Source organism: Vombatus ursinus, unplaced genomic scaffold (genome assembly GCF_900497805.2).
Source record: "Vombatus ursinus unplaced genomic scaffold, bare-nosed wombat genome assembly UNPS02011700.1, whole genome shotgun sequence".
Lineage (NCBI taxonomy): Eukaryota > Metazoa > Chordata > Mammalia > Diprotodontia > Vombatidae > Vombatus > Vombatus ursinus.
The window spans coordinates 6,006,556-6,023,141 of record NW_020951478.1 but is presented as its reverse complement, the minus strand read 5'-3'; the positions used below and the strand labels follow the sequence as shown (position 1 = coordinate 6,023,141).

General features: G+C 39.1%; 1 protein-coding gene across 2 annotated transcripts in view; it reads left to right on the top strand.

The window, feature by feature from the left end:
* Positions 1-8,368, top strand: part of WDFY2 (WD repeat and FYVE domain containing 2) — a 158,569-nt gene extending 150,201 nt beyond the window's left edge. For both annotated transcript variants that reach the window (XM_027856891.1, XM_027856892.1), the window contains exon 12: positions 1,368-8,368. In XM_027856891.1, the coding sequence (XP_027712692.1) occupies positions 1,368-1,397 (30 nt within the window). In that variant the 3' untranslated portion in view covers positions 1,398-8,368. The remainder of the gene's footprint in view (positions 1-1,367) is intronic.
* Positions 8,369-16,586: the final 8,218 nt, after the last annotated feature.

The window sequence follows — 16,586 nt, the reverse complement described above, 5'->3', positions numbered from 1 at the left end:
AAGCTAGTGTTTTTTCTAATTTAAAAAAATGGTAGCTATGTCCTGCTCCACCCAGAGAGACAGTAGCAATATAGCAAAGTGATTTGAACTTGGAGTCAAGGGAGACCTGAATTCAAAGCCCACCTCCCACACTTCGTATTAGCTGTATGACAATGGGTAAGCCATTATTAGCATTTGAGTCTCGGTTTCCTTATCTCTAGGGGCAGATAGGTGGCTCAGTGGATAGAACACAGAGTCAGGAAGGCTCATCTTCCTCTGTTCAAATCCAGCCTCAAGCACTTACTAGCTGTGTGATCCCAGGCAAGTCACTTCACCTTATTTGCCTCAGTTTTCTCATCTGTAAAATTAGTCAGAGGAGGAAATGGCAAACCATTCCAGTATCTTTGCCAAGAAGACCCTGAATGGGGTCAAAAAGAGTCGAACACAACTGAAATATGACCAAACAACAACAAACAAAATTCCTCATCTCTAAAATGGGAATAACAGTACGTTGTGCTCCCTGCTTCAAAGGCTGTTGTGGGAGGCTAGCATCTAAAGTGCTATGGAAATGTGAGTTGTTGGAATTATTGGTTATCATAACAGCAGTCTAGGACCTCTCTAAGTATCACATGGTCCTAGGGGCTTCCCAGTCTTGAAAAACAGAGGAGTTCCTTGCTTTAAAGAACTAATGGGTGCTCATTTATGTCTTCCCTGAGAATCAAAAATTGACCGCCAGTGGCCATGGGTAACAGTATTGGAGAATTTTTGAAATGGGCCCTAAGTTCCCACTTTTGGTCGTGTTCTCTTCCTGGGCCAAACTGGTTGTGGGAGAAAACAAATCTTTTTCCTTATTCTTATTTGATTAAGAATTATGTTTTTGTAGTTTGATTTAGCTCTTAAATGAAAAGGCTCAGAGGAAGCATTGGATTTAGAACTACATAAGAATGTAGAGATTATCCCTCCTTTTACAGGTACAGGAACTGCACTCAGAAAAATGAAATGACCTGCCTAAGGACATACAGCTAAAACATTACAGTCAGGATTTAAACCCAGATCCCCTTATTGCAAGTGCCCTGTTCTTTCCAATTCACCTAGCTGCTTTTTTTTTGGGGGGGGGGGGTAGAGGAGGAGGTACAGGATCAACTCTTATTATTCAGATATGAATGTAACTTATTAATACATTAATATAAAATACAATATCGTAAAGCACTTAGCACAGTGCCTGGCACATAGTAAGTGCTATATAAATGTTAGCTATTATTATTGTTACATAAATATATCACACAACATAACTTAATATGATATATTAACATTGATATAAAATATTTTAAATAACTCAATAAAATTGTAGTTCATCGCATGAGATCTCTTTTTTTTTTTTTAAACAGTTGTGGGATATGACACCAGTGGTATCCTGATGATGTCTTCCAGAACCCAAAAGACAGTATTTCCGGAAGCAACAGTCATTCTAACCTGAATCATCGAGGAAGATTGAAGTAAAGCTGAGTGTGGTGGGCAGTAAGGGAGAGACTCCAGAATCTGAGTTCATTTTTAAGTCGTCTACCTGTGCGGGGCAAACACTGTCAAGGAGACTCTTATTTCAACTTATTCACACAATAGAAAAATATTTTTTTAAGCAAATGGTTTGTACAATCCGGCCATGCTTCAGTGTTTTGAGTTTGTCTGGAAAAAAAAAATCTGTGTGGGATGGCTGTTTAATATTTCTGCAGTTCCTTGTTCTTGCTGCTTTGTTTGTACTGGGGAAGTAAGGGAGATTTCTTTTGAGGGGGTTAGGGGTGGGCTTTGTTGTTCCTCCCATTCCCCCTTAGGATGTATTCTATCACAGGGTCAGCATCACTTTGACCTCCCGCTCATCACAAATCTGCTGTCCAGAAAGAATGTGCTGAAGCTATTTATTGTTGATGTTTCTGGGTTCATCTCCAATTCAGTGGAGACATCTGTGAAGACTGACTGACTTCTCGAAGGAGCTAAGCAGCAGTCCCTGACTCCATCCAGTCTTTAGCTAACAAATTAACTTCTCTGTTTCCTGGACCAGAGAAGGAAAATGGAGTTTTTCCTGCCTTTCCCCTGCTTCTCCTAAAAATAGTGGTTAAGCTGCCCCACAGCCACCTAAAAGATGTCCAAGAAGTGGATGATTACAGCTGAAAGCATCTCCCATTCGCGTCTGTGTTAATCTGAACTCAGCTGTAAGCACACAAGCTATTTTAAATGAAATTTTAGTGACAGGCCTCTCTCTCAGGTTTCACCAAGCTACATGTTATAAAACCAGTTGTCTCTTAGTTATGTGTTATTTCTGAACTTGGGTTCATTTGTATAAAATTTTAATTGGATCTCTTCTTTTTTCTTCCCTACTCAAACTATGCATTAAGAAAAAAAAAGATCATGGAATTGATCCAGGCACCCTACATACTTAAGTGTTCTATCCCTTGAGACACTTGGCATTGTGGAATTCTGCATTCTCATGCTATTTTCCTTTTGGGAAAAACTTTAACTTTTTAAATGAAATGTAAAATAATGCTTTTTAAAGTGAACCAAAATGGCCTATTATTGTGTTGGGGTTTTTTTTAACTTCTTTCATTTTGAACCCTAAAAGAAATGGAATGAAACCCAGGCAGGGGAAATTGCTAGCTCTTCTAGATGTGAAAAGGAGAACCAATCCCTTTCCCTCCTATAGAACTTAGAAAATGTGCTCATTTCTTATCTAGAAAATTTACTTTTTTGTTCTCTTTTATGAAGAACTTTATTTCCACTGTACTGAAAAACCTTATTACCACTGTACATATCTGAGTTTGGGAACTTTTTTCAAAGGATAGGTTGAGGGAGGGAAGGGTATGGAAAGTGTCCCTTTTAATTTCCTCCTTTCTGGAAAGCAGAAAGCTATGGTACTAGGGACTTATTTTTACCATTTATTTTTTCCCCTCTTCTTGGTTTTCTGGCATGGCTGATGGTTAGCACCAGACTAGAAAACCAGGCCCTCATGATGGCAAGCTCTGCTTCCTGGTTCTGTGACCTCTTCAATAACTTGGTGGTGGTTATGACTGCCCAAGAGGCCTGGAGGAAAATAACACTGTGCGTTGTCTTATTAAATTGAACATTTATGCTTGGAAACAAGAAATTTTAACAAAGGGATGGGGAGAGAAATATCCCCATGTTACTGTAACTCACCCCTGTACCCCCAAAAGTGTACATAGAACAAAATACCCTAAGGAATATAACCACTTACCATTTTTTTTTGCCTCCCCCACATCCTCTCCCTGCTATCAATAGCTGCTATAATCACTGTTTTGAATGTCTTCTGCATGTCTGTCTGTCTCATTTAAGACCTTTAAAAAGAACCAGATGACGTTCTGATTTTTAAAATGTTCAAATGTCTATAGTGTATATATGAGTAGAAGGCTTCCCGTTCCATTTTGCCTTCTTCCTCTTCGCATTCTGGCCAGTACAAGAAAAGGGAAATCTAGTATTAAGGAATTGATGGGACAAGTACCCATCGGGCCTTATGCACGCATTCTCCAGATGAGCCAAAATCTCATTGGACAAATACTTGCACTCCTATAGAATCACACATGATTCTTTTAGCTTACTGGCATTTGACTTAAATGTCATTTCTCAGCATGGATGTCTGTATTCAAAAGCTTTTACACGTCTTTCTAGCACCATATTCCTATCCAAGCCCAAAGATTTTCTCATAGTTTAAAGTCAGTCAAGGTAATCTCAAGTTTCATCAGTGGTATAAGTTTTGCTTAAAAAAAAGAAAATACTGTGATGTTTCTAAACATTCACTAATTTGCTTTTTCCTTCTCTTGTCTGAGTGTCCTTGAGATCATTTGGATTCAGCAAACATGGTTTGGCAAACATGAAGTGGTTATCTTGGAAACTCTGTGAATGCATTCATTTTTAACTTGTGTTTCTGTACCAGGGGTGGGGAACCTGTGGCCTTGAGGCTAAGTGTGCCTTCTAGGTCCTCAAGTGCTACCCTTTGACTGAATCCTGTCCCCACCTCTGTTCTTATACCCTTTTCCCAGAACTAGCTGAGAGAGAATTCTCTGCTCGTGGGATGTCTCTCCACCAGGTGCTTTCTGAAAGTGAAAGCATCTGTCAGTCAGAATTGGAAGCTGGCACCACCCTCTTGCATTTCTCTGTGGAGAGTTGGCTGTCTCTCTTAAGCTTCCTTTTCAATTATTGTCCATTTGGCTTGTCTTTGTACCTGACATATGTACCATTGTTGCCCAAACTGGCTATTTTTTGAAAACAGGAAATTGTGATGATTTCACAGAATCTTTAGAGTGACCATCTAGTTCAACTTACACCCAAAAAGGAGTCACCATTACAATGTAGAATTTTGTGATTTTTCTCCCCCATATTTGACCCAAAAAGTAACCATCCCTTTCTTTCATTTACTTCTTAGGAATTAGCATCACAAGAGGCAGCAACTCTACCATAATAGCAAAAAAAAAAAAAAAAAGTTCCAGATAAAGTACAACTTAAAGCCTTGTTTTGTTTCTCTGCCTGAGCAACCAGTCTTTCTGATTGACTTTTAAATTGTCAGTCTCATTTGCCTTAATAATAATAAATGAATCTTTGAATACCAGAACTGGAAAAGACCTTAAGAGGTCATCTGCTAAGAAGCCCCACCCTCAAGCAGAGCTACATCTCAGCCAAGTTGGACAGATCAATGATGATCAGTAGTGATGATGACATTCTTTGGCTAAAGTAGGGGAGCCTTGGGAGAAGGGTAGGGGAAGAGGGGAATACAATAAGACATCTCTGGAAGAACTGTTGATTTCTGGAAACTTTTACTTTAGAGGACTGTGAATATCGCCTGGTGTAACAATACAGGCCTGGTCTCTGGAGTGATTTGAAGGCCTCCAACCAGGCCACTGGTAGGTAAGAAGTATCATACCACTGAGTCCTGAGTTCTTTTCTACAAAGTATACTTTCTGTCACCAACTCTGTTCATGAGCCAGCAGGCTGGTGAGTATGTCATAATAGGGCATTTGTTGCATGTCTGCATATGCCCTTTTCGGGTGCCCACAAGTGTATACGGTGTATTATTTTTCTGAGGACTGACTGTGAAGGAACCATTTTGGTGGGCTCTTCTTGGTAGATGTCTTCCCTACCCACCTAGCACCCTCATTCTTTTGAAGCTTCATTTAAAAAATATTTTTTTTTTGCTAGTGTCAGTTTGTTGATTGAGCCCTAATTTTGTCTGAGAAGAGCCATTGCAAATTAAAGTAATTAGACATCAGTGTTCAGCAGATGAGATTCCCCAGTTTGTGATCACATTGCAGGATCTTAAGGGCTAGGGAGAAGGACTGAACCTGTGATTCCACAGGTATAGGGAATTTGTGGGTTCCTCTATCAATGCAGGTTAGCACCTTCACTGCACAACTTATAGACTTGGAAATTTGCCTAGAGCATTTGAAAGGTAAAGTGATTTACCCAATGTCATACAGCTGCCAAGAGTCAGGGGCAGGACCTGAAACCTGGTCTCCCTGACTGAGGCCAGCTGTCTATCCACTGTCACAGCTGCCTCTTAATTATACGTAAATGATCTTGTCAACAAAGTTTACATCTTAAAGTACTGGATATAAAAAATCTTTCTTCTGACAATTTATATTTTTCATGCAGACCTAAGAAATTCTTCGTTTTTGTCTGCTTTACAATAGTTTAAGTAGTACTCTGTGTGTGTGTGTGTGTGTGTGTGTGTGTGTGTGTATACTTGTGTTCTTTTAAAGTGTGAAAGTAAGGAAGGATGCAGCAACCTGAATGGGGGAGACAAGAATAAAATTAACTCTTAAAACTGATTTGTCCATTTAATTAATTACAGTCTTATGTGATATGAATTGCCAAAAAAAAAAAAAAATAGGATGTCCCAAAGGTCTTTTGTGCATTTTAAGCTTTAAAAGGTTAAAACTGCTCTAAGACTTTTGTACATTCCTGGAACACTATACATTTTTTGCTATTAGAACACTTATCTTTAGGGGGTTAAGACCATAAGAAGAAACATCATTCCCAGTATCCTGTGCTTTGAAATAGGTTTAGCTGATCACGTGTATCGTTCCAGTTGAAAGACTCTCTTCTCATCTCAAGGCTTCCTTTCATTTATAAATGCCTGAAATTATTAGCTTGAAATGGCCCCTAATTTCATCAACTTGTCATTTGATAAGTATTGGGTATTCTCAGGGTACCTAGCCCAATGGTTGGTGCCATGGGATGGCTATAGAACACTACCTTCCACCTGTATTTGTCCTTGAGGAATTTAACCTATTAATTTCAAATTGGCTGTTAGGACCTGGCCACCACTGCCTCCTTCATCCCAAGAGCAGCCTCAGGACACCACCAGCTGTTTGTATTCCAAGATCTTTGGGAGAGTGAAGGCTTGCAAGCCTGCTGTAGAGACAACGGGAGGGCGTGGCTCTGTCCCACCCAATCCTGTGAAACTTCACTCGGTCTTAAGCTAACTTCTAACTACCTGCTGTGTCCACTACAACTAAGTCTTCTGGTATGGAAGTTGGCAGCTGAAGCCCTCCATCCTTAGAAGTTTTTCAGAGGGAGAATTGGATGAACCCTGACTGGAACTACACATGTCCAGGAGAATTAGAGTACTTTTTTCCCTAAAGAAACAGAGATAACAGAGCTTAGTCTGACCGTTGGGATATTTAGCCCTGCAGGGCTTCCAAAATGCCATTTTGTCCCTTTATTATCAATACAGTCCCCATTCTGTTTCTGCTATAGGCTAGTTTTGCCTTCTATTTCCAATGCCTAAAGTATTTTATGATTATATAGTGTAAAATTATCTTCATTTTTAAACCTCATCTCAGCCTTGCAGATAAGAACTCAGAACTTAACAAACCATATAGTTGTTTTTAACATCACTGTTTCTACCACTGACATTCACAATTAGTTAAAATTAGTAGAATTCCATGTTTATCATTGGGCTTAATCATAAGCCATCCACTCTCAGTACTAGGCAAGTGATTATCTGCAAGGCTTGATTAAGCCAGATAAATGAGAGAAGACCACTCTCCCTTAGTTTCCTCAATCAAATTCCAAGAAAGCACAGTCTATATTTTTTATCTATAGCTACATGGATATTTTGTTAGGAAAAGAGGCTGGTGGCTAATCACTGTACAGTTTCCTAAAGAGATGTTTCAAATATTCATTCTTGTGAATCTCCCTCATCACCTTCTGCCTCATCTCATTCCTTTTTGTGTCTCTTCTCTCCCTCCCCCCGCCCCCCATTAGATAAGCTCTTTGAGTTCAGGGATGAGGTTTCTTTGTCCCTAGCACTTAGCACAGTGCCTTGTATGTTGGAGACAACAAATGTTTGTTGAATTGGCTCAGCAATCATAAGGGAATCAAACTCACAGAGGAAAAAGTCATTGAAATTACATGCTGATTTGATGATCAGATTAGAAACAAGGAGGCAGATAGGACTCAGATCAGGCCTTGACACTTGGACCTTTTCTTCCTTCTCTAATTAATGGAGAGGGAGGACAATTGCCAATATAAAGGGGGAAATGGTTTGCTTATATTTATATTTATATCTTTTGTTATTAAATGATAAAAGCACTTTCAGCACTAGAATATACCAACATAACGTATGGACCAAAACACTTGTTTCTTTTAACCATTACATCTTCAGTTGCATTTTATGTTATTGCTATTACATGTTGAAGGATGTGTTTTTCAATGTGTTGTCATTTTGTAAAAGAAAAATGTTATATTAGGAGTTCCAAACTTAATATATACTGTATGACTTGAAAAGTACTTGGCCAAGTCAAAGCTGGTTCTAGGGCCTGCTTCTTACTCGCTGTAGTCAAGAACGTGGCTCCTGCCTTTCTATATTACCCCATCAGCCTCTATGGGGCAGATCTTTACTTGGTTACAATAGCCCTATTTTATACATTTATTATTTAGCTCCTCTTTTAAAATGAGGAAGTTCTCTGTGAATTTCAGGGTGAAAATGTAATAAACATGAAAGTTGGAGTGAATCTCTTGAATGCTGGTCTATTTTTAAATCCTCTACTCTTTGCTCTGGATATGAGAACAAAATACTGTTAAGTCCTCAGTAATCAGATCTTGCCACCTGCTCCGAGACAGCCATCTCAACATTATCTTGAGGAAATTTCTGTTCCAATTACAAAGGGATTCCACAATGTAATAAAGATTAAAGTTTCTTCAGTTAAATAATACATATCTAATATGATAAAATGCTGCAGAATGGCATAGTTGTTTTCCTTCCACTCCCTTTTCTTCTGTCCTCTTCCATGTAACTGAAATGTATGTTTGTTCATTCAGTGATGTAATGGACTCATTGAAAAGCTGCCTTCATGGTTCTAAAATAAACCTTTGTGAAACCTTCCTTTACCCTTAGCCCTGTACTTGTATTGTGGTTGAAGTCATAATATGTGAGTGTGGGCAATGCCATGAAACACTTTGGTGTTGTTCCTGATTACTTTTTAGAAAATGGTACTTTCAGAGGGACCACCATGGCTGAGGTTATACAACTGAGGTGAGATTGAACCAGGTCAACAGGGCCCTGTAAGGAGAAGGTTCCAGAGGCCAAGATGAGGTGTTCTTCCTCCATACTAACAGTCCAGAGGAATGAGATCATGGCAGACATGTCCTTTCTCTTTTCTTTATTTATTGGTTGTTAACTGGTAGACCATAGCAAAGAGAATTGGCATCAAAAACCATGTTTGAATACTGACTGTGAGCTTAGACTCTGGATATCCGTTTCCTCCTCTGAAACTAAGGTCCATGAGCTAGTTCTCTGGGGTTCATTCCTATGAACTGATGTCTCAGAATCTGCTGAGCAAGCATACAGAAGTTCTGATATTGATACAGGCATAAAGTGCCTGGCAAATGAGTACCCACTTAAATGCTTCTTTCTTCCCTCTAACCCCTGAAATTTTATATATTCTGTGGGGAAGACAATTAATGCACTGAGACATTGCCACAGACTCTCAGAGCTAGAAGTTAGCTCAAAGGTCATTTAGTCCAAATCTTTTTCTTTTTCTTCTTCTTTTTCTTTCTTTCTTTCTTTTTTTTTTTTTTTTTTTTGGTTTGCTTGTTTGTTTGTTTTTTGAGGCAATCAGGATTAAGTGACTTGCCCAGGGTCACACAGCTAGTGTCTGAGGCCAGATTTGAACTTGTACTCCTAACTCCAGAGTCAGTGCTGTATCCACTATGCCACCTAGTTACCCTCAAATCATCTTTTAAAGCACAAATCCCATCTAATGTTTCTGGAAAGTGGTCATCCTACCCCTGCTTGAATACTTGATGGGAAGCTCACTAGTTCACAAGGTGACTTGGGAATAGAAAGCTGGCCATGAATCCCGGAATACCTGGATTCCAGTCCTATAGAGGCTGTGTAACCCTGAGTAAGCCAGTTAACCTTTGAGGGCTCTAAGTATCTCTGACTTCAACACTTAGCTCAAAGCCCACATTCTTCATCCCCCAGGATGTCTCTGCTTTCAGAGCTTCCTCCATCCATACTCTTGTCTGGGCCAAGTTATTTACACGTTGTTTCCCCCATTAGAATCATGCTCCTTAAAGGCAGACTTTTTTTTTCTGTTTGTTTTGATTTTCTTTGTATCCAAAGTGCATAGAACAGTGCTTGGCACATGGTATAAGTACTTGATAAATGCTCATTTACTGATTGGCAACCTTCGTAATGCCAAGTTGCAAAGGATCTGCCAACCTTCTAAAGGCTGTTTCCTCACCTGGGAGTTCTCTATATTATTAACATTATTTATTAAATTATTTTATTAATCTTAATGAAAACACAAGTCTGGCCCCTATCCCTATATCGACCTGAAATTTACACCCTGCAAGTTGTAGGCATGGCTCCTGGTTCTGCCCTCCAGGCCCAAGAAGGGCAGTTCTCCTTCTTCCATAGAAACAGTCACTTGATTTTTATACTTTTTCCTTTTGTTGCTTAATTGCTTTTTTTTTCCTAATTGCCTTTCATATGTGACCTTTGTCTCCATATTATAATCTTCTAAAGGGGGTTGGGAGTGACCTCTGTTTTTCACTTTGGGCATGTGGCTGCTTGCTCAATAGAGACTTGCTGGTGGACCTAATGGTAGCAGATTCTCAAGTTTCGAGTCTCTGACCACAACTGCTTCAGAGGGGATGTAGAGCCCATGAGGGAGGGGTGGGCAACTCCCAACACTGATGTGGAAAGTCACAGAAAGGGGAGTGGTTTGCTCATGATCTTCAAAAGAATGGAAGGACAAGGGGCAGCTAGGTGGTGCAGTGGATAGAGCACCAGCCCTGGATTCAGGAGGACCTGAGTTCAAATCCGGCCTCAGACACATAACACTCACTAGCTGTGTGACTCTGGGCAAGTCACTTTACCCCAATTGCCTCACCATAAAAAAAAAAAAAAATGGAAGGACAGAGGAAGAAGGGGTACAACCATGGTTAGAATTCACTCCAAGAAACTTCTCTCTTTTCAAAGGCAACCAAAAGATTAAGCTGCCTAAATGCCAACCTCTGGCTTACTTCCTGCCTAGTCCTAGCCGTAATCCTCATCTGTACATTTGAATAAAGCAAGATCCAGTCTTTCCCTTTAAGTACATAAAGGACATTCAGCAGAGTGGTATGGTGGGAGAAACACTAACCCTGGAGTCAAAGGACCTGGTTTCAAATCTTGCCTCTGATACTTAACACCAGTGAGATCTTCCCATCCTTCACAACTTCCTGCTGTAGGTCCAGTAACCAAGGCAACAGTACCAGTCCTGGAAGAGATACCTCAGTCAACACTCTATTCCTCCACTCATTATCTCTGTGACTTCTCAGTCCAAAGCACCCATCTCTGGCTACCATTCCCCTACATGTGTCGTCTTCCCTTATTAGAATGAAAGTTCTGTAAGAGCTAGAACTGCCATTATTGAGCTTGTAGTATGTGCCTGGGACACAGTAAGTGCTTAATAAATGCTATTTCTGTCATTCATAATAGTTCACCTTTATATAGTGCTTTAAGATTTGCAAAGGGATTTACATGCATTGTCTCAGTTGAACCTTATGTAGTGAGTATGCTTTGGCTCACTCTTACAGAGCCAGGAAGGTTCCATTTGCCACTTGGGTATCCTCAAGGCTTTCTTAGGGTGTCTTCTCTGTCATCAGCTTGAGTTGCCCCCCCCCCCGGCTAGGTTCCCCTTACTATTAGGTGCCAGGGAACAGCATCTCAATTCCATTTAACAACATCAATTACCTTTTACAAAGAGATTTGAAGCTGTATCAAGAGCAAAATTCAAAACTTTTCCTCCAACACTTCAGGAATGCTCTCCCTTATTCCACCTTGATCATTGGAGAGAGAAGGCTCACTCTTAGTACAATTCCTCCATACCCCACCAAGCTCATTTCCTGTTGTGACCTAACTACTCCATCTCACCTACCCTGGGTTGGGGCCTGAAAGTTACTTTCCAAAGTCACTCCTTGCTCCTCTGGGCACCAGTGCTAACCAAACGAGATGCTGCGAACCCTAGATGCTCCCTTCTGAAAGGAGGCTCCAATCCCTTCACCTAGAACAGAAAAGAGGTGAGAGAAGCATGGCTCAGAAACATTAAGCGACTAGCCCAGGGTCACACACCAAGGTCTTCCTAAATTCAAGTCTGGCATTCTAGCCTCTGTGGCCTTGCTGCCTCTTCTACCATATTAGATAGCCTCTCCTTCATGCTTTTGTTATTTATACTAGTAATTGTTCAGTATAAAAGCATAAATACCAACTACCAAATAGGATGACTGGAGAATAAAATTTATTGTCAAGACTCTAAAAATCTAATGCCATATTTCCCAATGACTCTCTCCTTGACTTCCCTGATTCTCTGTTTTTTTGTTATTTTTATCTGCAAAATAGGAAGAAAAGTATCTGTTGGTTTCCTCTATTAGTTGAGTATTGCAGTATGAAGATTTGGGAGTTTATAGTCTATGCCTCTCAGATAAAAGTCCATGAGAACTTCGTGGTGATTACTGACATTGTGGATCTCTTAATTGAGAGGAAAGAACCCTTCAGGGGTAGTCTTGCAGACAAGCCCACAACTAAGCTCTCCATTCCTTGCTTTAGTCTAAGGCCAGATTGTCTGTGAGATAACAGGTTATGATTGAAAGTAAGGGTCTATCTATACATTACTGAGCTTATAGCCCAAGGAAGCCATTGACAAAACAAAAACAAAAACAAACAAACAAACAAAAACCTCCAAAAAACTAACAGCAGCACTTTTTTGCAATAGTTAAGAATTGGAAACAAAGTCAATGCCCATTGATTGGAGAATGGCTAAACAAATTGTGGTGCATGAATGTAATGGAATATTAGTGTGCTTATGAAACGATGTGTGTGATGAATACAGAGAGGCATGGAAAGTTCTGTATCAACTAATGCAGAATAAAGTAAACAGAGCCAAGTTATCAATATACACAGTAACTACAACAACGTAACTGGAAAGACAAATGACATACTAGAAAGTCAGAAGTAAGTGTAATAAAATGATAATGATCAAACAGGACAAATGAAGAGATCTGAGAAGATACTCCCAACCCACCCCTTCATGGAAGTGGGAGGTCCATAGGTGCTACACATTGCATATGTTTTTGGACTTTTTCAATGTACTGATCAGCTGGGCTCTTTTCCCTCTCCAAAAAAAGACTATTTGCCACATGAGATGGCTCTGTGGGAGAAGGAGGGGGAGGGATACATGGGACACTATGATGATGTAAAAAAAAACCACAATATCAATAAAAACATTTAAAGGAAAAAAAGTAAGGGTTTGAATTTCTAGTCTGAGAATATGAATTTAAATAAATAAATAAATAACCATAAACAGCTTTTAATCCTTGTTGTTCTTGTTTTAGGTCATCCCTGGGGAGATTCAGTATGATGAATACTTAAATATTTCTAAATTAAACAGAAGAAATGTGAAGATCAAAAGTCTGTGGTGTCCTTGGGGTTTTAGCCCAGCCAGGACACATTGCAGAGAAATGAATGGCTTGGCCTCCAAACTAATAGCTACTTGTAGAAGAAGAGGTTGAGTCTGAAATGGAAAAGTCCCATCAGAACCACTCTCTACATTTGCCCCTGGCTTTGGTCTTGGTTTCAACCTCTTCCTGCATTGTGCTTAAAAAATAAAAGTGCCTTTCCTAGCCTCCTGACAAAACTGTATTGTTTAATTCAATCCCAGAATAAACAACACACCATCCTAAGAAAATTATTGTCCTTTGCAAAGTCTGTTTCTGTGTCATGTTAAATGATGAGTTCACTTTATTTAATGAAAGGAGGGTTTTGTGGTCACGCTATATGCAGTATGGGGAGTACTGAATTGCTTACCCATGGGATAGGCAGAGTATTCCAAGGAATGTTATAGTCCTTTGATTAAGCGAGGGTTGATGGCTATGACTCCAGATATTTTTAGGATATTATCATAAATTCAGCAAACACTTGCTTCCTCCTGACCCCAACCCTATCAGGTTCCTCTAGGTTTGTCATTTCATTTTGACCATACCTGGAGGTTTTTTTTGGGCGGGGGGGCTAGGCAATGGGGGTTAAGTGACTTGTCCAGGGTCACACAGCTAGTAAGTGCCATGTGTCTGAGTCCAGATTTGAACTCAGATCCTCCTGACTCCAAGGCCGGAGTTCTATCCACTGTATCACCTAGCTGCCCCCACAACTAGAGTTTTCTACAGAAGAATATGCAAATATATTTTATGTCTCATTTCCCATTAAGATTTCTTACCTCATTCCCAACTCTATATGACCTATAAGGAAACACACTCACTTTATAGTCTAATATATCTTTTACAGAAAGAAAATATTGGGGACAGCTAGGTGGCACAGTGAATAGAGCACCTGCCCTGAAGTCAGGAGGACCTGAGTTCATATCTGGTCTCAGACCAGATACTTGACACTTACTAGCTGTGTGACCCTGGGCAAGTCACTTAACCCCAATTGCCAAAAAAAAAAAAACAACAAAAAACCAAAAAAAAAAACCAGAGAGAAAATATAATTAAAAGGAAAGTAGTAAAACTCCAAATGATTCTAAGACAGCAAGGTGGCACAGTGGGAGGAGTCAGAAGGAGCTGAATCTGGCCTCAGTTGTGTACTAACTGTATGCCAAAGGGCAAATTACTTAACTTCTGTCTGCCTCAGTTTCCTCAACTGTAAAATGGGGATAATAATCATACCTACCTTACAAGATTGTTGTGAGGAACAAATGAGGTGTTTGTAAAGTACTTAGCACAATGTGTAGCACATAGTAGGTGCTTAGTAAATGCTTGTTTCTTCTCCCCCCACTCACCACTCAGGTAGGGCTCGGGCATAGTGGCAGCTCATTGATGGCTCTGTTCACTATCTACCTTTCCCAAGGGGGAGCTTTTTGTGTTACCCCTCCTTCCACTCCCTATATCACAGTCTTATACTGTCTCACCATTCCCCACCTGGCTTGTTAAACACTTAGTTTATCAGAAGATTCAACAAGAGCCATTTCTGTCTTCTACTAAGAATCTCTGCTCAGCAAACAGCAAGAGAAAGATTCTCCCACAAAGCACAGAGACTATATTAACATAAACTGGTGGTGGTGTAAAATGGTACGACTGCCTTAAAAAGTTGGGTTGCTGAGTCATCCACCCAGAGAAAGCCCAAGGAGTTAATTAAAAGCAACTGGTATAGACTTGGTAACCACATATACCTCTACTGTTAAAAGGCAGAGGAGAGCCAGAGGGAGAAGTTTCAGAAGACAAGGCAAGACTGAACAGGGCTTGTGTGCTTTGAAAAATGAGAAAGCATCAGACAAGGTCAATTGAATAAAGCTGGTTTAAATTGTAAAGTGATGTTATTGTGGAATTTAAACATTGGACTGGGACCTTAAAGATCTAAAAATAAGTTAAAATTTGAGTCAAAACAGTTGTCATAGTCAAGTTATGAAGTGACCTACATCTTTCGTACTTAAAACTTTTTTCTATATTAGTTTTTTTACTGTGTTGGGGTATATATATATATGTGTGTGTGTGTATATGTATATATAATGTGAATGATCCCTCACTCATGTACCATTATTAATAAATAGCATCTTTATATAAAATACAAGTATTTTCAAAAAGATCACCATGAAAACATTTGCTCTTTAAACACTATCATCAATTGTTGCAGAAGATGAATTGGTACAGAAATTCTTTGAAGAATTTAATGAGACTCTGAATTTAATCAACACATTCAGATACTTGATGACTTCAATGAAAAAGTAAAAAAGAGGTAAAAAATGGGGAGAAATCTATAGGGAAGCATGGTTCAGGAAAAAAGAATGAAAGCCTGAAAACTTGTAAAGAGCACAGAAACCTTGCATGTCTATATAATAAATACCATCTTCAAGAAAAGAATTAGTGTCAGACATGATGAACACCAACAACACCATAAGGAATGAAATAGATTATGTTTTAACCAATAAGATGAGACTTGTTTGTGATGTAGGAGTTATCTTGAAATCAGCTATCTGTATCCAGTGAGATCATAAGAATGTTAACACTAAGATCCAAACTAACTAAAAAATTAATAATAATAATTCAAATTTTAAAATGAAGAAAGAATGAGAAAATATCACAACAACATCACCCTGAACTACTTAAATAAGTCATTGAACATCAAAAATGGGAAATAGACAGCAGAAATGACACTGATACCAACTATAGTAATTTTATCCTTACTATTAACCAGTGTAAATAAATTGCTGCAAAAAGGAGACCAAAAGAGCCCACAAAGAGCCTTAGTCAGCAAATACTTAATTTACTTGCCATACAAAGAGATAAGGCTGCTCAAGACAGCTCCAGTTTAGAATATAAACTATTTTCTACAAACAACTTGTTGTTTGTAAAATCTTACAAAGAAGGATGATTGGTGATTGTGAGCAATATCGTCTCATAAAGCAGTGAAGGGGGAAACCACTTTAAAAAAAAAGCTTGGAAAGATATCTAAGTAAGCAAAGTCATCCCAAGTGCATTCAAGGATAAAAGGAGAACTGGAAATAGAAAAATGGAAAAGATTTGCAGAAATCATTATAAACAAATTATTTCTCTATCAGTACACTCAAACCCTAAAATCCCAGTCTAAAATGTACCAATAAAGGACCTATAAATGATAAATTAAAAAAAAAAAGACAAAAACAAAGAAAGAGAAAGCAACCAGACTGGACCAAGTATGTGTAGAGGAGATCCATGCTGGAGATGACACAATTGTGAGGGAATTGAGGGAACAATATATAAGGTATTTGAAGGAGGAGAAAATACCAAAGATATAGGGGAAAAAATTTTAGACTTTATTAATCAGTCACTCAACAAGTGTTTACTAAGCCCTTACAATATACCAGGCACTGTGCTAAGCACTAAGAACACTAAGAAGGCAAAAACAGCCTATCGATTTAGGGAGTTCACATTAAAATGGGGGAGACAACATCCAAATAACTTTGTACATAACAAGATATATGTGTATTAAATTCAAGGTAACCTCAGAATGAAGACACTAGCATTTGGATTGTAAAGGCTTCTTGCAGAAGGTAGACGACTTGAAGAAAGCCAGGGAACCAAGGAGT